Source organism: Marmota flaviventris, chromosome 12 (genome assembly GCF_047511675.1).
Source record: "Marmota flaviventris isolate mMarFla1 chromosome 12, mMarFla1.hap1, whole genome shotgun sequence".
Taxonomy (NCBI): domain Eukaryota; kingdom Metazoa; phylum Chordata; class Mammalia; order Rodentia; family Sciuridae; genus Marmota; species Marmota flaviventris.
Window position 1 is genome coordinate 19,299,549 of NC_092509.1, and position 24,333 is coordinate 19,323,881.

General features: G+C 42.9%; 2 protein-coding genes and 1 non-coding gene across 6 annotated transcripts in view; 2 read left to right on the plus strand and 1 right to left on the minus strand.

Moving 5' to 3' along the window:
* Window positions 1-12,281, plus strand: part of Pfkp (phosphofructokinase, platelet) — a 57,081-nt gene extending 44,800 nt beyond the window's left edge. For 2 of the 3 annotated variants that reach the window (XM_071619879.1, XM_071619880.1), the window contains 6 exons: window positions 4,431-4,595; window positions 6,345-6,406; window positions 6,947-7,058; window positions 8,203-8,302; window positions 11,373-11,475; window positions 11,852-12,281. In XM_071619879.1, coding sequence (XP_071475980.1) covers window positions 4,431-4,595; window positions 6,345-6,406; window positions 6,947-7,058; window positions 8,203-8,302; window positions 11,373-11,475; window positions 11,852-12,002 — 693 coding nt within the window. In that variant the 3' untranslated portion in view covers window positions 12,003-12,281. Of the gene's footprint in view, window positions 1-736; window positions 890-4,430; window positions 4,596-6,344; window positions 6,407-6,946; window positions 7,059-8,202; window positions 8,303-11,372; window positions 11,476-11,851 lie in introns of all 3 variants that reach the window. The other variant, XM_071619881.1, reaches the window with a different exon arrangement.
* LOC114106185 (small nucleolar RNA SNORD103/SNORD85) lies at window positions 6,601-6,674 on the plus strand. Its single transcript, XR_003585156.2, has one exon. It is a non-coding gene; the product is annotated as a small nucleolar RNA SNORD103/SNORD85 (small nucleolar RNA).
* A 1,048-nt stretch (window positions 12,282-13,329) lies between the features above and the next one.
* The window catches only part of Pitrm1 (pitrilysin metallopeptidase 1), a 42,351-nt gene continuing 31,347 nt past the window's right edge, over window positions 13,330-24,333 (minus strand). For both annotated transcript variants that reach the window (XM_027953014.2, XM_071619882.1), the window contains exons 24-27: window positions 15,528-15,653; window positions 14,550-14,695; window positions 13,839-13,941; window positions 13,330-13,714 (exon numbers count right to left, since the gene is read on the minus strand). In XM_027953014.2, the coding sequence (XP_027808815.2) occupies window positions 13,621-13,714; window positions 13,839-13,941; window positions 14,550-14,695; window positions 15,528-15,653 (469 nt within the window). In that variant the 3' untranslated portion in view covers window positions 13,330-13,620. The remainder of the gene's footprint in view (window positions 13,715-13,838; window positions 13,942-14,549; window positions 14,696-15,527; window positions 15,654-24,333) is intronic.

Genomic DNA, 24,333 nt, shown 5'->3' on the forward strand with positions numbered 1-24,333 from the left:
ACCTTTTGACATCAAAGCCAGTTTCCATTGGAATTCCAGAGCAGTTGATTGGACTCTGGCTGATCTATCCTGCTTAATGTAAGCTCTCCCGAGGCCCCTGAAAGGGAGGCTCCCTTCAGAGGGAAGTGGATTCCCCAAACAGCAGTTATGCCCCGGAGCCAAGGCTGCGGGTAACGTATCTGCACGCCTTCTTCCGCTTCTGCCCTCCGTGGCGCCGCAGTGCCTGCCTGCAGGTGACCCTGCTCTGCATCTGTGATGCCAGTCATTTGATGTCGACCTCATAGCCCTGTGCTCTCCCCACCCCTCCCTGCAGAAGTTACAGGATTGGTGTTGCGCTTAGATATTCCAGCCTAATTGGCTCTCCCACTCGCTCTGAGATGCCAAGAAATGAGCTGCTGTCCGTCTAATGACTAACACACTCGTGCCGCCTCCACCCCTGCTTTGCTTCGTGCCTGCTTTGCTGCTGCCTTGCACCACCAGACTCCACTGCTTGTGGCCTCTGCTGCGGGAAGCGGGGGAGGAGGACAGGCTGCACCCTGTGGCCCGGTGTTGTTGGAGCTTGCTCTGCTCCTGCAGTGCTCATCCGGGCCCCATGGACTCTGTAGCCCTGCATGAAGCCGCTTCCCACTGGCGACTCAGGCCCCTCCCTGTCCCATCCCTGGAGCCACAGCCCACACCCAGTGACTGGCAGGTGACGAGCCTGTGCCTGCTAACTGCTGTGGCCCTGCTGCTTCAGGCTTACTCCAGCGCAATCATGATGGCTAATGCTCGCGACAGCCACGAGGAGTTTTGCATCCCTGTGTGCGTTCTGCCTGCTACCATTAGCAACAATGTCCCAGGCACAGACATAAGTATTGGCTCTGACACTGGCCTGGATGCAGTGGTTGAGGTAAGAGAACTCTGTCCGCTTTTGCTTTGTTGCGTTTGCTTTAACAATTTGATTCTTCTGCCTTAAGAACATTGCCATGAGGTCCAGCTCTCATTTCCAGTTCTCAGTTTCCCTTCACCCCCTGCCTTCCCCCAAGTGGACATTAAAAGGGGAAACCCACCCACTCAGTCTCTTAGGATGATTGGGCCAAATTTATTATTATTTTTTTGTTTCCTATGAGATTGGCTTTATGTCACGTTTTCTGTAATAAGGTAATTTTTCCTAGTTTCTCGTAGGGAGAGCCTGTTTGTATTGACCAAAGTGAGACATAAAAGCCCTTTGCATAATGTTTCTGCACCACCTAAACAAGGTGAGCTGTGGGCATCCTTTCTGGCGAGGCCTGCTGCTCCTGCCTGAAGTTGAATAGCTAGAGGTGTGACCTTAGCGGAGCGTCACAGAACAAGTCATGGGAGCGTGCGAAAGGGGGCTTAGGTACCTGGTAAGTATGAGGACTCCAAAGTGAAGCAGTGCTCATCTGCACAAAAGTGGGATTCCACTGCCTGGAAGCATAGTCTTCCTAGAGAGATGAAGAGGCTCCCTAGGAGCTCACTGACTGCCGCACCCTGTGGGTAGGGACTAATCCAGCAGGTGCCAGCGTCCACATTGCAGCATGTGTGACGTGCTAGGCCTTCATGGCCTGTGACTCCTGTACATTAGACCTGAGAATATCTGGTAGCTCCAAAGGCCTTTGCTGCCTAGACTGTTCCTCACCAAACCAGAAAAAGGATATTGGCCAAGCACGCTGGTAACTTCTGACTCAGCATGTCCTGTGGGCCCCTTAGACATTCATGTCTGAGTTAGTTCCAGAGTTTGCAATGAAAAGTCATGGCTGTTGGAGAGTTTCCTTAGCTCAACTCGGTACAGAACTTCAGAAAATAGCAGTTTTATCCGAGGTTTTTGTTCTGGGTTGAATAAAATGCAGGAAAAGGAGAGGACCTCCCCCCCCACACACACACAATCCTAGCATTTGACTCTTGAACCTATGAAAACATCTTCATTATTGCCTTCTGGCACTGGTTCTTGTGCCTCCAGAGTCCCCAGCTCATAACCACCAGGGTTAAGGCTCCCTTATATCCCACTTATCCTTCTTGGAGTTCTGTTTCTTTGCATGTTAAATAAGAGCACAGATAAATCAGTAAAATAGCTGCCCATCACTGAACTCTGTTAGGGCCCAGGACAGTGCCTGGGCCTTACTCTCCTTGAACACCTGGGCTAGTTTAGACTGCTCAATTTGCAAATAGCACAGAACTACCCATGTTCACTGACTGGAAATGAGACTTGCTGGCTCTGTGCCAGCAGACAGTGGCACCGGCCCCTCTTGCCTCTGCACAGCCGCTGCTCCTATTCCATCACTGGTCACTGGAGTTCAGCAGTCAGCCAGCTACCTTGGGGGAATCCCGTAGTCAGGAAAATATGACTTCCTAGCTTGTTAGCAGAGCAAGACTGTGTCCCCACAGTACAGCCCACTGTCTTTCCTTCTGTCTTAACACTGTAGTTAACCCCTCTTTATCTTTTCACCTTTCATTTATAGTTTTGAAAACCCAGTGTAAAATATTAAGGGTATTTAAACTATAGCTTGTGGTTTTTCTTCTAGTACAAATTTTCCCAGAAGTTTTCCCCAGGGCTGTGTCCTCTAGTGACTTCACTCTCCATTAAGTGCCCTGGAGACTAGTTTAGGGAATCCTATATGATGGGCTCTGGACTGGCTGATGGATGGGCCAGGGGTATGTGCATCTATTTCATTCTGTGACATTGAGTACTTAGCTCAGCACTGGAGCTGCTGACTGTGCTACAGTGGGTAAGCCCAGCCCAAGATGGCTGCCCTTGTGGAATCTAGTGAGGAAGAGACACCCAAATCAAATACCTTCACAAGTAACTGCAGGACCTCGTCCTGGGGGGGTTTCTATCAGGAAAGCACCCAGTGTCACAAGAGCCCCTACAAGACAGAACTGTAGAGTCCTAGAGAGTTTTCTTGAAGAAATGACGTTGAACTGGGTCAGAGGTAAGGAGGGAAGAAAGTGTCTGTGAGTTTCCTGTGGTTGTAGTTACTGTGCATGCGCCAGTGTGCTCTCAAGAAGCACTCGCTATTCTCTGAAGGCAGAAGTCAGGAAGCTGACGTCAAGGTGCAGGCGCTGGGTGCCTTGGCCTCTGGCCTTTCCTCCTTCCTCCAGGCCAGCATGAGGTATATTGCTCAGTGCTTACTGATCTGCCGCTGCTGTGTCCCATCTCCTCTGACTCCCCTTGTAAGGACACATGTAATGGCATTTACAGGCTACCTGGATAATCCTTAGCTTAATTTATAGATTCTAGGATTAGGATCAGGATACCTCTGGGGGCTTCTGTGCAGCCCACCACATGCCCAGAGCGTATGAAGACCACCAAGACAATCCAAGTGCAGCATGTCTGCAAATCAGGACAGGGGCTGGAGCCAGGAGTGGACCTGGCCATGGGAGCTGGCAGGACAGGGGTTCCATCTCAAGGTTTTGAGCTGTACTTGAAGTACTTAGTGGAAGATTTTAAGTACGGCAAGAAGTTGATCAGTTTTGGATTTTAAAGTTGGATCTCAGTTTTATGTGAATAGATTGGGTGCTGGGGCTGGGGTTAGAAGCTTTGGCAGAGTACTGAGGAAATAAATGGCACCTAGACCTGTGCCCCAGGTAGGAGGCAGCAGTTGGATGTTTCTGAGTTGCTTGCCAGGAGCCTGGAGGTTGGATGATAAGACGTTTCATTTTGAGACCAGGTGCCCATGTGTCTGGAAGACTTCTCTGGATGCCTTTCTCTAAGAAACTACTATCTGTCTCTGACTAGAGGTACCCCTAAGCATGATGTGGCATGCATGCTGGAACTAAAGGTGAACAAAACCCCAATGGCACAGACAGAGCTTTTCAAACATAGTGTAGTGATTTCCATCAACTAAGCTGGATAGCTGGCATTTGCATAAAATCTAGATTTGCACTAGCAAGGGCACATCAAAAAATCAAAGGTGAGCTCGGTGTGGTGGCATACACCTATAATCCCATCAGCTTGGGAGGCTGGGACAGGAAGATTGTGATTTCAATGCCAGCCTCAGCAACTCAGGGAGACCCTGTCTCAAAATATAAAAAAGGGCTAGGATGTGGCTCTCAGTTTAAGTGTCCCTAGGTTCAATCCCCAGTATGAAAACAAGGAAAAAAAGCAAAGGTGAACTGTCTTGAGTGACCATTTTCCCCATCACCTCCTAAGGCACCCAGGAGAAGGACAGTGGCCAGGCCCCCACCATGGGTGATCATAGCTTCTAGCTGGCCCTGGTAAATAAATGCAGAGGCTGGCTCAGGTTACTGAGGCAGGGTCCAGGCAGCTGCGCATACTGTTCCTCACTATGTCCAATGCTCATGACTGCTCACTCGGGCTTGGTGGAGGGACTTGCTGTACCTCTTGAGGGGCGCAAGGCTCTAGGCTGGTGCACATCTGGCACTAGCCAGTGTCCTGGGTTGGAATGACTGATCTCTTTTTCTGTGACCAGACATGTGACAGAATCAAACAGTCAGCCAGCGGGACCAAGCGTCGAGTGTTCATCATAGAGACCATGGGGGGCTACTGTGGCTACCTGGCCAACATGGGGGGCCTCGCAGCTGGAGCTGATGCTGCCTACATTTTTGAAGAGCCATTTGACATCAGAGATCTACAGGTATGTAAAAGGGTCAGGCCCCCATGAGCACTGTTTAGTTCACAATCCATGTGGTACCGCTGAGTTCATAATCATATTTGTCACTGATTGCGTTTTTAGGGGATGGAGATGGTATTGTAAAATATCCCAAGCTGTATGCCCTTCAGTCATTGCCTTGTTTTATTCAGATTCTGTGACTTTAGTATTAGGAGCTCTTTTGATGGGTGAATAGACAGGGTCAAGGACACCTTTTATTCCTGTGTGTGAAAACAGGCTTGTACAGAGATTTCATCTCTGTATGTCTCATGTGTGTCATAAGTCACTGAAAGGTGATACTTGTTTAACTGGATCCAATATGTCGAGCAGGCCTATTATGTATGACCTCAGTCCCAGGCCTCTGGAATCTTTGTGGATACAAGGGTGGGGAGTTTGTGGTAGCTGGAGAGTGGTCTTTGCCCTGTGGTGCTGGGGATGTACCTGTTGATGGACCTACATTGCACATCATGGCACCCAGTCCTGATTGACACAAGGACTCACTGGTTGCATTGAGTGGACCTACATTGCATCATGGCACCCAGTCCTGATTGACACAAGGACTCACTGGTTGCATTGAGTGGACCTACATTGCATCATGGCACCCAGTCCTGATTGACACAAGGACTCACTCATTGCTGCAGCTCTTTTAAACTCCTAAGATCTGTGATGACTGATGAAGAAGGCCTAAGGCTTCCCATTTCCTTCAGTTCGTTCAGGCCAATGGCTGGTTCAGCCAGTCCGTCCAGGCTCTTCCCTGACTGGCTCCGGCCTGGCCAGAACCAGGCTGCTGGATTGGAGGAAGGACCGGTGGGCATTTGGCGGAGCTGGTGGCAGCCTCAGTACCCGCAGCAGGTGGTCACGGATTGGGTGGGGAGGCAGGAGCAGGCCCATGAGGGCCACAGTGTCTGCTCAGACTGTAGGGCTAGGCCTAGGCATGGACCACTCCACCTTGAAAAAGGATAAGCATGGACAGATGAGACAAATTGAGCAACTGTTTTTAAGCAAGTTATGTTTCTGAACTAAATCAAGTAATGAGATGTTTGGTGACATGGACATTGCATGAATTTATTGACAATATTGAACTGTTAATACTTGAGGTCTCTCTAAAAGACAGTGCCTTATTGGCACTTATGGCTCCTGGCACATGGTAGATGGTTAAGAAATGTAATTATGACAAATTCAATGACTCATTTTTTAGGATGAGTCATTAGGAAATTACTGCCCTTTAGTAATCTTCCTTGCTGGACTGAAATGTTTCTGTACATTCTTTCAAGACTGATTTTTTTTTAAGAGAATTTATGTATGCATGAGCCTATAAAATTTTTCCTTGGTCAGAAAATGTTTATTAAGCATTTGTATGAGATTCTAAATAAAATTAGGCAACAGGTAGTTATTTTCTGTAAGAGGGAAATCCACTTATTTTGGAGAGCATTTCTTGTGGAAGTTATGATTTCCATTCACTAAATAAATATGCCCAATAACTCAGCCCTGTTGCCACCCTATGTATTATTATCTTGATTATTGTTACTGGTGCATTTATCACTACTATACATATATCACTAATATATTTTTGTCTACTGTAGTCTCCCACAAATAAATAAAATAAATGTAAGCTATAAAAGCATCTGCCATCTCTCTCAATTGCTGTTATATTCTAGCACTTAGGATCTTAGAGTAGGCACATAGTAGGTGCCTAATAATTTGATTGTCTGATGAACAAAATACTCTTTCTAGTCCAACGTGGAACACCTGACAGAGAAAATGAAGACCTCCATCCAGAGGGGTCTTGTGCTCAGGTAATGAAACAGTATTTCTAATCTTACTTCCTTTTTAGACCTAGGTTCTTAGAATCTATCTTGTGATCTGAAACCTAAGGTGCACTCATTACTCCTTTGCCACTCTGATTCTCACTATAAATGCTGAAGGAACACAGAAATATGGCAATTGCATGCTGTTAAAAATATACTTGTATTTAAATAATGGGTGATTTTCTGGCAAGGCTGATATTCACTTGCCCTCACTTAAACCATAGTTTTGTTGATTAGAGCATTATTCTGAGCCAGTGTTAAAAAAATAAAGCAATGAAGGGCAATTTTCAAATTTAATTTTGCTCTCGTCTTTTTCTTTTCCCCATGATATCTCCCAATCATATCTTTCTTTAAGCCCCTTGACCTTTATGAAGAAAGGGGAAAATACCTAGTCCGGTAGGGATGAAGGACCAAGCGGCCCACCTGACAGGTGGCTGTGCATCCTGGGCTGCTCGGGTAGATCGCTTCCTGGGAGACCCCTGCTTGCTTTGCCTGGTGAATGACCTCAGCTGTTTCCGTTCATGGCAGGAATGAGAGCTGCAGTGAGAACTACACCACGGACTTCATTTACCAGCTCTACTCGGAGGAAGGCAAAGGGGTGTTTGACTGCAGGAAGAACGTGCTGGGCCACATGCAGCAGGTAGGGCTGGAGGCCCAGGTCACACCGAGGCCTCTGTGCTCCTCAAGACGAAGGAGAGCTGTCTTCCAACTGATGCCTCATTATGGCCATTTTTGGAAAAATGTGTATTCAGAAGTAAATTCTAGGGTGACTAGAAACAGCGGCTGAATTATTCCATCTTAAAAGTCTCATTAGCTTTAGAATTTGTTCTCATTTATAATTATTACAGTGTATGGAGATTTTAAGAAATTCTCACCTTTCATGTAAATAGTGACATTGGTTCATTTGGAAATAGTATACAAATTAAAATATATATATTTTTTGGTGTCTGTAATTGAATCCAGGGTCACTTAACCACTGAGCCACATCCCCAGCCCTTTTAATTTTTATCTAAGTTGCTGAGGCTATCTTTGAACTTACAACCCTCCTGCCTCAGCCTTCCAACCCACTGGGATTACAGACATGTGCCACCATGCCTAGCAAGTATTTTCTTAAATATAGGGTTTAATAAGATTTAAAGTAGAATATTGGACCAATGATACTTGATATTTATAAAAAAATCAGAATGAATTGGAAAAGAACTGTAGGGTAAGCTTTAATTTTACGATTTCTGAGTGTGCCCCCAAATAACAACTGGAGCTCAGCTGGGAAGTACGTAGTCCCAGGTTTCCCAGTTTGAAGGTCTCTGCTGTTTGCATCATTACCTCCTATTCCTTGTATTTTAGAGAACTTTTAAAGTAGGGTCCACTGATTTATTTCAAAAGGTTCATGAGTCCTTAAATCATATGATGAAATAGGCAAGTGTGTATTTTGGGGGGAAAAACAAAAATCCACAGTTTATCAGATTCTTAAGGGAAACTGACATCTCTCCTTACCCCAAAATAAGTTCAAGAAACCCTGATGTGAGACTCTGCAATACTGAGGGGACTCGGGGACTCGTCGGTGATGGTCCAGTTGATTAGAATCCTGCCCTGTGAGAAGGAAGGCTTGCCAACTAGGTGAGCCATCAGAGTTTGGGTTTGTGACCCAACCAAATCCAACAAGACAGAAACAGGCCAAACCATGCCATATTTGCAGGTTCACATCTCTTAAAAATGTGAATCTTGTTCAACTACAGAAACTGTCATTTCTGCTTGCTTTGTAACTAATAACTTAATCACAACAGGGTGGAGTACCTTCTCCATTTGATAGAAACTTTGGAACCAAAATCTCTGCCAGAGCCATGCAATGGATCACCACTAAGCTGAAAGAGTCCTATGGCAAAGGTAGGAGGTCATGGGAAGGTCATGCTTTTTGTTTAGCTTTTGCTAGTCTTAGCATTGCTATATGACTTGCAAGATTAAAATAAATATAAATCCTATTAATAAAATACTTTACTCCTGCTTTTAGTGGTGGATGACATTCCAGTAATTTAGTAGCTTTATATCTATTAGGCAGAAACTGCTGCACATATGTTAGACTTTTAACAAGACCGTAAAATGGGCTTGTTTTATCGATGAGAATCACTTTGAATTAGCTTTTACTTAAGGTACTTAGGACTTACTAATTGCTTCATTCACAACTTTTAAGAGCACAGAATCCCACAACAGAAGACAGGTGGTATCCACATCATGTTTCTCCTTCAGAGCCCAAGTGTGTCCTTCAGTATTTTAGAATTTTTGTGATGACCTGTGCTCGTGCAAATCCATCATCTCTGCTGCTCCAGGCCAGCTGACCATTCTGGTCCTGGCACTTGAGTATCCCACACAGTATGGTAGTGCCCAGGTCCCTGGGAACTGGCTCAATTGTATGCCTGGTTTCTGCTGGACTGTAAGGTCTTCAAATTAGTTTACCAGTCCCATGCTCACCTGCAGGCATGCAGTGTCCTGTCACTGCCATCTGGCTTACATCTGATACCCTGACCTTTATTTGGTGTTTCACTGTGGCTTGGAGAAGTGGACTCAACAGGTAAAGAGGAAAATGGCAGGTTGCATGACATTCTTGTTTCTCTGTATTTTGCCTATTTTTCTGTTGGCTAGTTGCTAAGAGTCCCAACATGTACACAGCATTTTCTGGTTAATAGAGGCAAAGCTACTATATTATTGGAATATCACCCACCTTTCCCTTTATGGCTTTTCTGGTTACTAGAATGTTCTTTTATTTGTAATTTATTTTAATCTGCTTAATGTGAAGCTTAAGATCTGAGTTTATTTTTTCCTGTGTGGTATGGGTAATCAGTTATTTGGGTGCCATTTATGGATTAAAAATCTCATTTTTTCCCCACTTTATAATCATAGGCCAGGTAGTAACTTAAACCTTTTTTTTTTCATTTTTTTTTTTTTTTTAATCTATCATAGGTGGACACAATATCTTTATTTTTATGTGGTGCTGAGGATCGAACCCAGTGCCTCATACATGCTAGGTGAGCATACCTCTGAGCCACAACCCCAGCCCACTAAGCCTTTTTTTTAATATAATATTTTCTTTTTTTTTTTGTAGATAGACACGATACCTTTTTATTTATTTTTATGTGGTGCTGAGGACAAACCCAGTGCTTCCCACATGTTAGGCAAGCACTGTGCCCCTAAGCTACAATCCCAGCCCAAACCTTTGTTTTTCTTCATAAGACCTCACATATCTTTTGGTATATTTATTCCTAGAGTCTTAATTTTTTTAAAATGTTATAAATGGTACTTAAATATTTTGTGCTGGTATGTAGAAATTAACTTTTCTATGCTCTGAATCCTGATGTAAGAATTTATAAATTCACTTTTACATGTACAATCGTATCATCTATATACCGCCCTCATTTTTTGAGACATTTGTGATGTCACCAAATCTCATCCCCAGTCAGCTCTGGCTTCACTGGGTATAGTGACATTCGAGCTCCTGCCCTTCTCAATTGTGATGGGAACCAAGAATGCCTTTAGCATTTCCTAAGAGTTATCATTAGTATTTAACTCAAGTCTTTGTGATTTCATATTTACTATTAGTCTTTGATATATTTTCATTATTTGCTAGGCATTTTTTCAATTATAAAAGGTTATGTTATTTATCATATTATATATCGTGAGATAATTGTTTTTCATCTGTTAGTGTGACAAATTAAACTGACCAGCCTTAAATTTCAGAATTAACTTGGTCACAATGTTCTTTTTTATTCACTGCTGGATTCAACTTGTAGTTCTTATGTGCAGGCTTTTTGTGTCAGTGATTGTGAACATGTTAGCAGTGTCCTCTCTGCTACTGTCCTTGTCAATGGTTGGGGTCAAGTTTGAAGGAGGAATTCCCTCAAAGTATGTAGAGGATGGGAGTTTTGCTTTGTTTTGCTTTTGAATATTTGGAAGCATCTTCTAGTGAAATCATCCATCAAAATACCCAGTTTTCTTTGTAGAAAGATTTGACAGCTGAATTTCTCTCACATTTATAGAAACACTTGTGTTTTTTTCTTTTTTCTTGAATCATTTTTGTAAATTGCATCTTCTAGGAAACTTTCAATTCATTTAAAATTCTCAAAAAAAAAAAAAAAATTGTCACTGAACTTCCCATAACATTCTTCTTTCAGTGCCTGCAGCACATATTTAGTCTTCATTTAATCCTGAGATGGGCTTTTTGTGCCAATTTTTGTCAATGCCACCCCTGCCCTACAGGTTTCTGGGCCAGTCATCTCAGATGTGTGTTTTTATATAATTTCTAGTCTGGTTTACAAAAACACAGCTTATGTAAAAATGGTGATATAAGCAGTTCCAACCTAATTTTAGTATTGAAGAACTGATGTTGGCTTTAATTCCTTCTACTTTGATAGTTTTTCTACATCAATTTGTACTTTGATATATCTTTCTACTTCTTAGATTTCATTTGTGGATACTCCTCTCATTAACTTTCAGTGTCTGCCTTTCTGCAATTTAAGTTCACTTTTCCTTACTCCACTAGTTAGTGAAATATTTATTCATTGTTAAAAACATTCTTTGCATAAATCCCTCCCTCTATCTGTGGTGGCCGCTGTTCTGGTAAGTGGCAGGTGAACAGCCTCTTTCAAGGGAGGGAGGCCTCACCACAACCTAGGCCTTCCTCCTCACTAGTCCTGAAGGGCCTGGAGGAGACTCTGGGAAAGTCTCAAAGGACACTGGCACACTGTGCACTGGCTGTCCCCACTGGATAGACAGCTGATTATCAAATGTAATCCATGGCACACATCAGGATTTCCAAACTTACTGGTCAAAACTGGAATTACCTGCATCCACCCCAAGGTGGCTCTGAGGCATCCAACTCTTACCTCACCTTCACATGACATTTTATCGACATGATGCATTAGTAGTTCCTAATTTCTTTCTTTTTTTTTTTAAACTCTCATAGGAAAGAAATGTGTTTCTGACGACTGCATCTGTGTGCTGGGAATAAGCAAAAGAAACGTCCTTTTCCAACCTGTGGCAGATCTAAAGAAGGAAACAGATTTTGAGTAAGTCAATTAAACACTGTACGAGTAAATGTCATAGCTGTTAGCAAGAATGAATAATAGGAGTCATGAGGACAAAGGGACACCACAACCTTCTTGATTGTAAGTAACGCATGGCAGTGTTTGAAGGAACACATGGGCTCTTCTAGAGCAAGGTTAAAGAATAGTAGACACTGAGAAACAGGGCAGAACTTTTAGAAATACAAAAATAATATTTTCATTTGATCTGTGAAAATTGGCTTTATCATCCAAAGGTTAGTCAGGTGACTCCATAAACCCACCTTTTTTGACAAGTCTCCTTTGGCCTGGCTGCAGCCAGAGACAGCTGGAAATTTGTCTTCCAGCAGGGAAGGTGGCACTGTCTTGTCTTCCTTCCTAGGCACAGGATTCCCAAAGAACAATGGTGGCTGAAACTGCGGCCTCTTATGAAGATCTTGGCCAAGTACAAGGCAAGCTTCGACGTGTCTGACTCTGGTCAGCTGGAGCCCGTGCAAGACCAGAATACTCAAGGGGAACCTGCGGCCATCTGAGTGCTGTGCTGACCATCAAAATGACGTGTTCAGTGAGGCCTGGAACTTACCGGGACCATCTTTTTGTAACATTTAAGTTATTTATCGGCACTTTACGCAAGTATTGTTGGCAGTAACAGCTAATCAGAAAGCATCAGTTACCAGTGTCATCTTATCCCAATCATCTGCGACGTGAACCCCTACCCATTCCAGTGAGTTGTCTCCTCCCCCTTGTATTCTATCTTCATGCTTCAAAATGTGTCTGTCTAGTGGAATTAAACATATGGCTGAAACCCTTAAGAGCACTGTTTATTTTCTTGAATTTAAAACAAGATCTGTGGGTGGCCACTAAAAGATTCCTCAGCAGTTTTCTGGGCAGAGATTAGCAAAATGTAGAGAATCATTGAAATAATATGCACAAAGTCATCCAAACAGCAACTGTGTCATTAATAAACATGGAATTGCCCTTTAGCCCATGCTGAAATCAGCCTGGGCCTGGCTCTGATACACCATGTGGTGGGTAGGTTAACTCTAAGCTCTTAGTCTCTCTTCAAAGTGAGACAAGGTAAAGAAAGAAAAGAGAGAGAGAGAGAGAGAGAGAGAGAGAAAGAACGAAAAAAATAATATATGAACAAATGCCTTAAGTATAAGCTATCATATACTGTATTTGAATCCTAGTTGCACATTAAAACCACAAAGGGAAATGTTACAAAGAATCTGATTCCCAGTATGTCCTGCAGACTACAAACAGCCATGCTTCTGGTTGGGCCTAGGTTGGAACTCTTCAGAGGGTTCTGAAGGGCTGCTGGACAGTCAGTCCATAGACATGGGGATAATCCCACTGAACTGATAAGTCACTAGGGAAAAGCATTTCTGCCTCCTCTTCAGTCCACATATGGGTCTAGTCTGCAGGAGGCAACGTACCAGCACCAGATTAAAAAACTGAGCTCTGCCCACTCAACTACTGAGAAAATACGATACTCCAGATAATGGGGGAAAGAGTTCACAGAGGGAAGGGAAGGAGCAACTTAGAAAGTTCTGTTTACAAAATCTGAGGATAAAACAATAGAGGCGAGCTGGTCCTGAGAAGTGTTCTGTCCCAGTAAAGACAGTGGGAAAAACTCAGTTTAACACTTCTTAATAGAACATGCCTTGTTCTTGAGCTGGACTCCCCTCGGGCTGCCCTGTTTGACTCACATCTGTGGGGCTGACTTTTCCGCTGGTCCATGGTGTGATCGCAACAAGCAGACAGATGCTGGAATACCCTTGTCACTTATTCATCAATTTTTAATGAAGGTTTACAGTGTTCAATTTCAGCAAAATGTCATTTAAAATAATGACAAACAGGTAGGTCAAAGTTGCCTTTTATTTTTAAAATAAATGTTTTAGGATTAATAAGTTTTAAAATCTTCATTTATATAATCACTTCAATTTCTTCATGATGACCATACTTCCCTCATACTTCAACTTGCCAGTCAGTACTTTTGGCCACATTTTAAAATCAACATGATTTTTGGGAAAAGCAGTAACATTTCTGATCTTCCAAGTTAACTCTGGCTCAGAGGCTTCAGTTTTAAGAGCCTATACACATGTAGGTTCAAATGAGTTCCAGAGTCCAGTCAAAAATACTTGAGACCAGTTATCTTATTATCCATGAGGGGTCCTTAGCAATTTTTGCAATATCTGGTCCAAGTATAGCCAATCCATGTGTGCTCTTCCCAATGCCAAGGTACCTGAAAGGAAGACAGTAAATCTGAACTATTTTCTACATTACACACATTCTCCAAGTCTACAGAAAGTCTTCACATTTCTGAATTTCACTAACTGGACACGTCACACCACAGCGCGCATACTCACTCATTGCTCACGGCAGCCAGCTTATCGTGGCTGACGGCAAAGAGCTGCTCCCTGTGTGCCTGTTTCATCTCATCTGAAAGACCCAACAAGAAGTGGTCCAGTCCTGAAAGGAAAACCACAGGTACAGATGGAGGAGCTATCTGGGTATGGCTCAAGTGGGGGCCTCTGTGCTCACAACCAGGTAGGGACACTGAGGTTACTTTATTGATGTATTTCAAACAGGTGTCTGCATGGCCCAGAGAGGTCAAACCTTGACCTCCACTTACCACAGAGCCATACTCACCTCTGCTACAGAGTCCCACTTTTGGAGTGTGGATAAAGAGTTGGTAAGGGTCACCTATGACTGGTAATACTGTGAACAGAATGGCGCTACATGATGACGTGGCTGTTCTCATGCCAAGTCAAAAATACTCAACTCTAATGCAAGGTGTTTTACTGGGTCAGCAATTCGACCTCGCTGTATGATTCCACTCATTTGAAGTAAAACATCAACATGTTCTTGACTTGCTGTCAGGAAGCATGACTTCAAGGTCACTGTTTAGGTTGTTAAATACGAAAACCATATCACAATGGAAAAAGGACAGAGATGTGAAAAAAACAAGACGGAGTTGCTGCCTGTAGTCCCCACATGCCAAGAAGCAAGTACTCAGAAAACTCGAGTTTTAGCTGGCAATAACACACATCAAGGATTTCATTATTTACTCAAATTACCTTTGTCTGAAGGAGCAACAGGAGCATCTACAGCAGAGAAAACAGAGAGTTTGGCTTCATCAATGTCCTGTTCTGTGAATTTTCCAGATTTAGCCCAGTCGATAGCCCTCTCAAAAGATTGGAGTGTTTCTACTGAATTTGGATCCCTGGAAAACCACAGTTAAAGACTGAAGGATTTTACCAATGGAAAAAGTAATGAAAATTACATGTTGACTAAGAGTTCATCGACATTTTCTCTTTGTTAACAGCTCTACCTTTAACGTGTCGTATTCCAAACACCACACTGACAGAGCAATTATACTCTGCAGAAGGTTAAATCTGACCACAACAACCTCATGACAAACTCCTTATATTTGGTGACATGGTCTACCTGCCTAATTTTATTGACAAATTATTTTAAAATGCTCTTTTGTGATTCTATCAGGAGAGAAAAACACATGGATGCAGGGAAGTCAGAATCACAGTGACGTTATGGGAGACTAGTGGAAAAGTTCAAGGTTAAACAAAAATACTTCCACAAGATAAACTCAGAATAGTCTAGAATTTGCCCAAAGGTTGGATAATTATTGAGATATTTCCTTGTATCTGAGTGGAAAGACTTCGAGTCCTTTCTGCCCACCATCATGGTTCTGAAGGCAACTTCTGGGGATCGTGAGGGGAGCGTCTATGGGCTGTTTTCACCCCTCATCTAGGTACGGCCTGGGCACAGAGCAGGTCTCTGAAAACCTAAAACAGATCTCCCTTAGGCCTCTACCACAGAGAGGGGCTCAGAAGGCTCTTAGGTCGCTAATGTGACAATTAGCAAATGAGGATTTACTTAAAAATAAGTAATACAATGTTACACTCCTATTCCTGGTCCTTGCAAGACCAAGGATACAAGATGATATATAATTACACTGGTAATTAATACAGCCAAGTACTAGAAGTAAAACGAAGTGTGTGTGTTCACACATGAGATGTGGTGAAAAGACAACTCACCTATAAGAGTAAAAAGTGAAAATTCCATTATAGTTGAGTTTGGCACCTCCACCATAAGCACCCCCTTTTTCTCGAATTTCTGTATGCAAGAATTTAGCCGTCATCACACGTGCAAGGATCTTCAGGCTGGAATTAATGTATTAAACAATGCAAGTTAAAAACAACATGGCTGACAGGAAGTAATACATGTAATGTAATCTGAAGAGATGTCAAGAGAAAAGAAAACTAAGTAACATACAGTTGGCTCTCTGCAGCATCCACGGATGGGTTCAATCAAGCACAGATCAGAAATATTTTTTGAATCTTTTTTTAGTTGTGGATGTACACAATATCTTTGATTTATTTACTTATTTATTTTTATGTGGTGAAGATGGAATCCAGTGCTTCACACATGGAAGGCAAGCACTCTACCACTGAGCCACAACCCCAGCTCCACAGATCAGAAATAATTAACAGCAGCAAAAAAAGTATCTGCAATAAACATGCAATTCACGTTTTTCTAGTCATTATTCCCCAAATACTACAGTGGGGCAGCTATCTGAACAACATTCACATTGTATTAAGTATTCTAAGTAATTGAGACATCATTTAAAGTATAAAGGAAGAGGTGTAAGCAAAATACTATACTACTTCATGCAATGAATGTGAGCACCCATATATGGTATCTACAGGGACTCCTGGAACCAAAACCCAATGACATGTCCACATTATGGTCCCACTTTTTTTTTTCTTTTATGTAATAAACAAAAAGTAAGAATGTGAGGAAGAACAATTTTCAAATAGCTCCCGTGGATCACAGAGTTTGGACCAGAGAGATTATAGAGATGGAATAAACTTTTCTTCAAAAGACTTCTACATAGCAAACTTATTATATACATATGTGGTATTTTAAAAGTCTCATACAGTAGGAAGAAGCTATTTTTTTTTACCAATTTTATTTACTTTTTGATTGTTTTTTTTTTGCAGACTTCCAGAAAATGATTATATAAACTAAAATATGTAAGAGTTAAAGAAAAATCATAAGACATTGGCCAAAAAAATAAGTTAAAAAAGTGTTAAGATTAGGAGAGGGTTTTTCACAAAAACTACCATCATCATATATTAAAATATTAAACACAGTCCCAAATCCTTCAAATATGTCCACATTAAAAAAAAGGAAAATTATATACTCAGCATAAAAAATAAAAGGGAAGAGTGTAATTTATTTAAAATATGGGGGAAAACCTTAGTTCTCCATACCAATTGGAGATGCAATACAATTTATAAAAAAGAAAAAAGGTCATTACACAGCCAAAGCTTTCAAAATTGATGGGTGGAGCACGGAATAATAATGAGTAATTATTGTAAAGGCAAATGTACAAATGATCTTTTAATTAAATGTCCCACATCACAATATGGAAAACTGGATAGATCTGCATAGGCATCTCTATCTAAGAAAATATGCATATTCCAATAGAGCACTTTTAGTTAGTCTTTTAATAAAGACTAACTTCCTGATGGCTTCCACTGTGAATAACAACAGTTGGCCCCCTGAGAGAGGAAAAGATTTTAGACAGCATATTAATATAGCAAAAGATCAAATGGAACAATGATGTTGTGGAAGGGATCCACAACTGGGAAGTCCCTGGCAACAGCCCAGGTCTGTTACTTACACTGTGGTGACACTAGGTCCCTGATCCCTACTACCACTGACTGTGGTCTTCTAGAACACTGAGGATGAAACAGGCCAGATGAAAAATGAAGGAGTGGACATGATCCCATTCCTGAAAGACTGTGATGGAGACGTCACCTAGTATCTCCTGAGTCCATCGGGAGATCTGGTGGCACCACTCAGCGCCAGTGCCAGCTTGTCCCCTGACTGAACTGGGACTGTGTTTAATATTTTAATATATAATGATGGTAATTTTTGTGAAAAATCCTCTCCTAATCTTATCACTTTTTTAACAGGTAGGACAGGCAGGCCCTGGAGAACAGAGCTTCTTCCCTGGCATCAGGGCTGCAGGTTTTATCCATCTCTGTATTATCTTTTCTTGAGATATTCAATTATTTACTATTAGGTAAAAACATATGCTCACTTGTTGAAAATTATAAAATACAAAAACTAGCTTCTTACAACATTTAAGTGTTTTAAATTTACATTTTCCTGCTGAATAGTAGAAACATATATCATATACAGCCTACGGAAATATTCATTTTCTACTAACATGTAAACACTAAAAACACAGTTGAGGGGAGGAAGATGGCGGCGAGGGGAGTGCATTGCCCCCGTGTGCCACGTCACTGTGTGGGAGTATGACGAGTCAGGACGGCTAAAGGCTATCTTGTTAGGAATTTCCAGCAATAGTGGGGTGCTCCGGAACCTGGAGGAAGGATTTCCATCGCACGAGGATCAGCTACGGGGACTCAAACACGAGAGATTTGTCGCACGGAGGGTAACACTGCTTATTCAGCAAATCGCCCAGCGGCTAGAGTATGCAGCACGTGCTGGGAAACGAGGAGATAGCGGCGCAGGGATACAGCGCTGCAGTTTCTGCCAGCCGTGCAAGCACCGTACTCAGTGCTGAATTCTGGGTTTGAGACGGGGAAGAAAGCGGTCCATTTTGGTTCTCCACACCGGTCAGACCACAGAGGAGGCCAGCGGCCACCATCTTGGAGAGCTGACGTCACCATCCCTGTTTTCGACTGACCTCAGCTCATTCAGCCATAGAACAGGTAATTTCAGGCTGCCATTTGCCTGCGGCTTGCAGACAGATTACTCAGGCTCAGTGCTAAATAACCCACAGAAACTGCTTCTTGGAGCCTGCTCTTATCAGAGCATACACCGAGCACGGAGCGGCCGAGTTCAGGCTCCCGGAACTGCTCTGGCCCAGGGCTAAGGAGCCCGCGGAAACTGCTTCTTGGAGCCTGCTCTTATCAGAGCTTACACCGAGCACGGAGCGGCCGAGTTCCGGCTCCCGGAACTGCTCTGGCCCAGGGCTAAGGAGCCCACGGAAACTGCTTCTCGTTCCGGGTCCTGCTGAGGGCCGGTCAGGACTCACTCGTTGCTTTGGTTACCCGGCAAAGGGAACGAAATGCTGCCATTCGCATAGGATACCAACATGGCAGAGATCTGATGTCACCAGAAAGCAGCAGAGGAGAGAACTTCATCAATACCAGCGGCGACAGAAACAGTTGGTCTCCTGGTAGGGAGGGTGAGGCACAGACACCCGTCTCTCTCGATTTGTCATCGAGCCAGAGGGGAGGAGCCAGGCCGCAGCCCACGCCTGGAGCAGGCCCAGCGGCTCGCCAGCGTGGTGGTCGCGTGACCCCAATTGGAGAGGGGGCGGAGCGGAGCCGCCACCCGCGCCTGCAAGGTGGGCAGACCCGTGACCTAGTGGTACACGGATGTGGTAGGAGGGGCAGGGCAGAGCCGCCGCCTGCACCTGCAAGGTAAGCAGACCTGCGACAGAATGGCGGGTCAGGCCCAGCGGCCTGCCAGCGTGGTACACACGTCACCCCAACTGGAGTAGGGGCAGAGCAGAGCCTTCGCCCGAGCCCGGATCAGGTCCCGCCGGTGTGGTGGTCACGTGACCCCAATTGGAGTGGGGGCGGAGCAGAACTGCCACCCGTGCCCACAGGGTGAGCAGACCTGCAACGAACCTGCAGATCAGGCCCAGCGGTCCGCAGGCGTGGTAGGAGGGGCAGGGCAGAGCCGCCGCCTGCGCCTGCAAGGTAGGCAAACCTGCGACAGACCGGCGGATCAGGCCCAGGAGCCTGCCGGCGTGGTACACACGTCACCCCAATTGGAGTAGGGGCAGAGCAGAGTCGCCGCCCGTGCCAGGAACAGGCCCAGCAACCTGCCGGCGTGGTAGTCACGACACCCCAAATGGAGTAGGGGCAGAGCAGAGCCGCCACCCGTGCCCGAAAGGTGGGCAGACCTGCGACCGACCAGCGGAACAGGCCCAGTGGCCTGCCGGTGTGACAGACACGTCACCCCATTTGGAGTAGGGGCAGAGCAGAGTCGCCGCCAGTGCCTGCAAGGTAGGCAGACCTGCGACCGACTGGTGGAACAGGCCCAGAGGCAGGCCGGGGTGGTAGGCACGTCACCCCAATTGGAGTAGGTACAGAACAGAGCCTTCGCCCGCGCCCGGAACAGGCCCAGTGGTCCGCGGGTGTGGTAGACAAGTCACACCAACTGGAGGGGGGGCAGAGCAGAGCTGCCGCCCGCGCCTGCAGGGTAGGCAGACCTGCAACCGACTGGCGGATCAGGCCCGTTGGCCTGCCGGCGTGGTACACTCGTCACCCCAATTGGAGTAGAGGCAGAGCAGAGGCGCCGCCCGCGCCCGGCCCAGTGACCTGCCGGCGTGGTAGCCACAATACCCCAATTGGAGTAAGGGCAGAGCAGAGCCGCCGCCCGCGCCTGCAAGGTAGGCAGACCGCCGCCCGACCCTGCAAGGGAGACTTTTCAACTATACAAGAGCAATATAAATATATAGGGGAAAAAAACATTTCAAAAACACAACAGTTTCACCAAGCAGAAAGAAACACAAGCAGTATGAAAAGACAAGGAAAGAAAGGACCACAAGCAATGCAGGTCAACTCAACTTTAGAAGAGGTAACAGCTGCAGCAGATGGAATGTCAGATAAAGAATTCAGGATATACATGCTTCAGATGATCTGGAGTATCAAGGAAGACATTAAACAGCAAAATCAGACAATGAAAGATCACTTTGACAACGAATTACGCAAACAAATCCAGGAAGCAAAGGATCACCTATACAGGGAGATAGAGGTTATAAAAAACAAACAAACAGAAATCCTAGAAATGCAGGAAGCAATAAAACAACTTAAAAACTCAATGGAAAATACTACCAGCAGAGTAGAACACTTAGAAGATAGAACATCAGACAATGAAGACAAAGTATTTCAACTGGAAAAGAACATAGACAGCTCAGCAAGACTGTTAAGAAACCATGAGCAGAACATCCAAGAAATATGGGATAACATTAAGAGACCAAACTTAAGAGTCATTGGGATACAGGAAGGTACAGAACTCCAAACCAAAGGAATGAGCAATCTATTCAATGAAATAATACGAGAAAACTTCCCAGACTTGAAGAATGAGACAGAATCCCAAATCCTAGAAACCTACAGGACGCCAAATGTGCAAAATCATAAGAGATCCACACCTAGACACATTATAATGAAGATGCCCAACATACAGAATAAGGAGAGAATTTTAAAAGCTACAAGAGAAAGGAAGCAGATTACATTTAGGGGTAAGCCAATCAGGATAACAGCTGATCTTTCAACACAGACTCTGAAAGCTAGAAGATCCTGGAATAACATATTTCAAACACTGAAAGAAAATGGGTTCCAACCAAGAATTGTGTATCCAGCGAAATTAAGCTTCAGGATGGAAGATGAAATTAAAACCTTCCACGATAAACAAAAGTTTAAAGAATTCGCAGCTAGAAAACCATCTCTTCAAAACATCCTCGGCAAAACATTACAGGAAGAGGAAATGGAAAATAACAATGTAAACCAACAGTGGGAGGTAGGACAGTAAAGGGGGGTAAAATAATCAAAGAGGAAAACAAACCATGTTTAGTAACATAAATAAACAAATATGGCTGGAAGAACAACCCATATCTCAATAATAACCCTAAATGTTAATGGCTTAAACTCACCAATTAAGAGACACAGGCTAGTAGAATGGATCACAAAACAAGAACCAACAATATGCTGCCTACAGGAGACGTATTTGATAGGAAAAGACATACATTGGCTGAAGGTGAAAAGTTGGGAAAATCATATCTCTCATATGGACTTCGGAAACAAGCAGGAGTGTCCATACTCATATCAAACAAAATAGATTTCAAGCCAAAGTTAATCAAAAGGGATAAAGAGGGACACTACATACTGCTTAAGGGAACCATACACCAACAAGACATAACAATCATAAATATTTATGCCCCAAACAATGGTGCAGCTATATTCGTCAAACAAACTCTTCTCAAGTTCAAGAGTCTAATAGACCACCATACAATACTCATGGGAGACTTCAACACACCTCTCTCACCAATGGACAGATCTTCCAAACAAAAGTTGAATAAGGAAACTATAGAACTCAATAACACAATTAATAACCTAGACTTAATTGACATATACAGAATATACCACCCAACATCAAGCAGTCACACTTTTTTCTCAGCAGCACATGGATCCTTCTCAAAAATAGATCATATATTATGTCACAGGGCAACTCTTAGACAATATAAAGGAGTAGAGATAATACCATGCATCTTATCTGATCATAATGGAATGAAACTGAAAATCAACGATAAAAGAAGGAAGGAAAAAGCATACATCACTTGGAGAATGAACAATAGGTTACTGAATGATCAATGGGTTATAGAAGACATCAAGGAGGAAATTAAAAAATTCTTAGAGATAAATGAAAACACAGACACAACATATTGGAATCTATGGGACACACTGAAAGCAGTTCTAAGAGGAAAATTCATTGCTTGGAGTTCATTCCTTAAAAAAAGAAAAAAAACCAACAAATGAATGATCTCATACTTCATCTCAAAATCCTTGAAAAAGAAGAGGAAAACAACAGCAAAAGAAGTAGAAGGCAAGAAATAATTAAAATCAGAGCTGAAATTAATGAAATCGAAAAAAAAGAAACAATTGAAAAAATTGACAAAACTAAAAGTTGGTTCTTTGAAAAAATAAACAAAATCGACAGACCCTTAGCCATGCTAGCGAAGAGAAGAAGAGAGAGAACTCAAATTACTAGCATACGGGATGAAAAAGGCAATATCACAACAGACACTTCAGAAATACAGAAGATAATCAAAAACTATTTTGAATCCTTATACTCCAACAAATTAGAAGATAGTGAAGGCATAGATAAATTTCTTAAGTCATATGATCTGCCCAGATTGAGTCAGGAGGATATAGAAAACCTAAACAGACCAATATCAATTGAGGAAATAGAAGAAACCATAAAAAGACTACCAACTAAGAAAAGCCCAGGTCCAGATGGGTATACAGCAGAATTTTACAAAACCTTTAAAGAAGAACTAATACCAATACTTTTCAAGCTACTTCAGGAAATAGAAAAGGAGGGAGAACTTCCAAATTCATTCTATGAGGCCAACATCACCCTGATACCTAAACCAGACAAAGACACTTCAAAGAAAGACAACTACAGACCAATATCTCTAATGAACCTAGATGCAAAAATCCTCAATAAAATTCTGGCGAATCGGATACAAAAACATATCAAAAAAATTGTACACCATGATCAAGTAGGATTCATCCCTGGGATGCAAGGCTGGTTCAATATACGGAAATCAATAAATGTTATTCACCACATCAATAGACTTAAAAATAAGAACCATATGATCATCTCGATAGATGCGGAAAAAGCATTCGACAAAGTACAGCATCCCTTTATGTTCAAAACTCTAGAAAAACTAGGGATAACAGGAACATACCTCAATATTGTAAAAGCAATCTATGCTAAGCCTCAGGCTAGCATCATTCTGAATGGAGAAAAACTGAAGGCATTCCCTCTAAAATCTGGAACTAGACAGGGATGCCCTCTCTCTCCACTTCTGTTCAACATAGTTCTCGAAACACTGGCCAGAGCAATTAGACAGACGAAAGAAATTAAAGGCATAAAAATAGGAAAAGAAGAACTTAAATTATCACTATTTGCAGATGATATGATTCTATACCTAGCAGACCCAAAAGGCTCTACAAAGAAACTATTAGAGCTAATAAATGAATTCAGCAAAGTGGCAGGATATAAAATCAACACGCATAAATCAAAGGCATTCCTGTATATCAGCGACAAATCCTCTGAAATGGAAATGAGGACAACCACTCCATTCACAATATCTTCAAAAAAAATAAAATACTTGGGAATCAACCTAACAAAAGAGGTGAAAGACTTATACAATGAAAACTACAGAACCCTAAAGAGAGAAATAGAAGAAGATCTTAGAAGATGGAAAAATATACCCTGTTCATGGATTGGCAGAACTAACATCATCAAAATGGCGATATTACCAAAAGTTCTCTATAGGTTTAATGCAATGCCAATCAAAATCCCAACGGCATTTCTTGTAGAAATAGAGAAAGCAATCATGAAATTCATATGGAAAAATAAAAGACCCAGAATAGCAAAAACAATGCTAAGCAGGAAGTGTGAATCAGGCGGTATAGCGATACCAGACTTCAAACTATACTACAGAGCAATAGTAACAAAAACAGCATGGTACTGGTACCAAAACAGGCGGGTGGACCAATGGTACAGAATAGAGGACACAGAGACCAATCCACAAAACTACAACTATCTTATATTTGATAAAGGGGCTAAAAGCATGCAATGGAGGAAGGATAGCATCTTCAACAAATGGTGCTGGGAAAACTGGAAATCCATATGCAACAAAATGAAACTGAATCCCTTTCTCTCGCCATGCACAAAAGTGAATTCAAAATGGATCAAGGAGCTTGATATCAAATCAGAGACGCACCGTCTGATCGAAGAAAAAGTTGGCTACGATCTACAGTCGGTGGGGTCGGGCTCCAAATTCCTCAATAGGACACCCATAGCACAAAAGTTAATAACTAGAATCAACAAATGGGACTTACTCAAACTAAAAAGTTTTTTTCTCAGCAAAAGAAACAATAAGAGAGGTAAATAGGGAGCCTACACCCTGGGAACAAATCTTTACTCCTCACACTTCAGATAGAGCCCTAATATCCAGAGTATACAAAGAACTCCAAAAATTAGACAATAAGATAACAA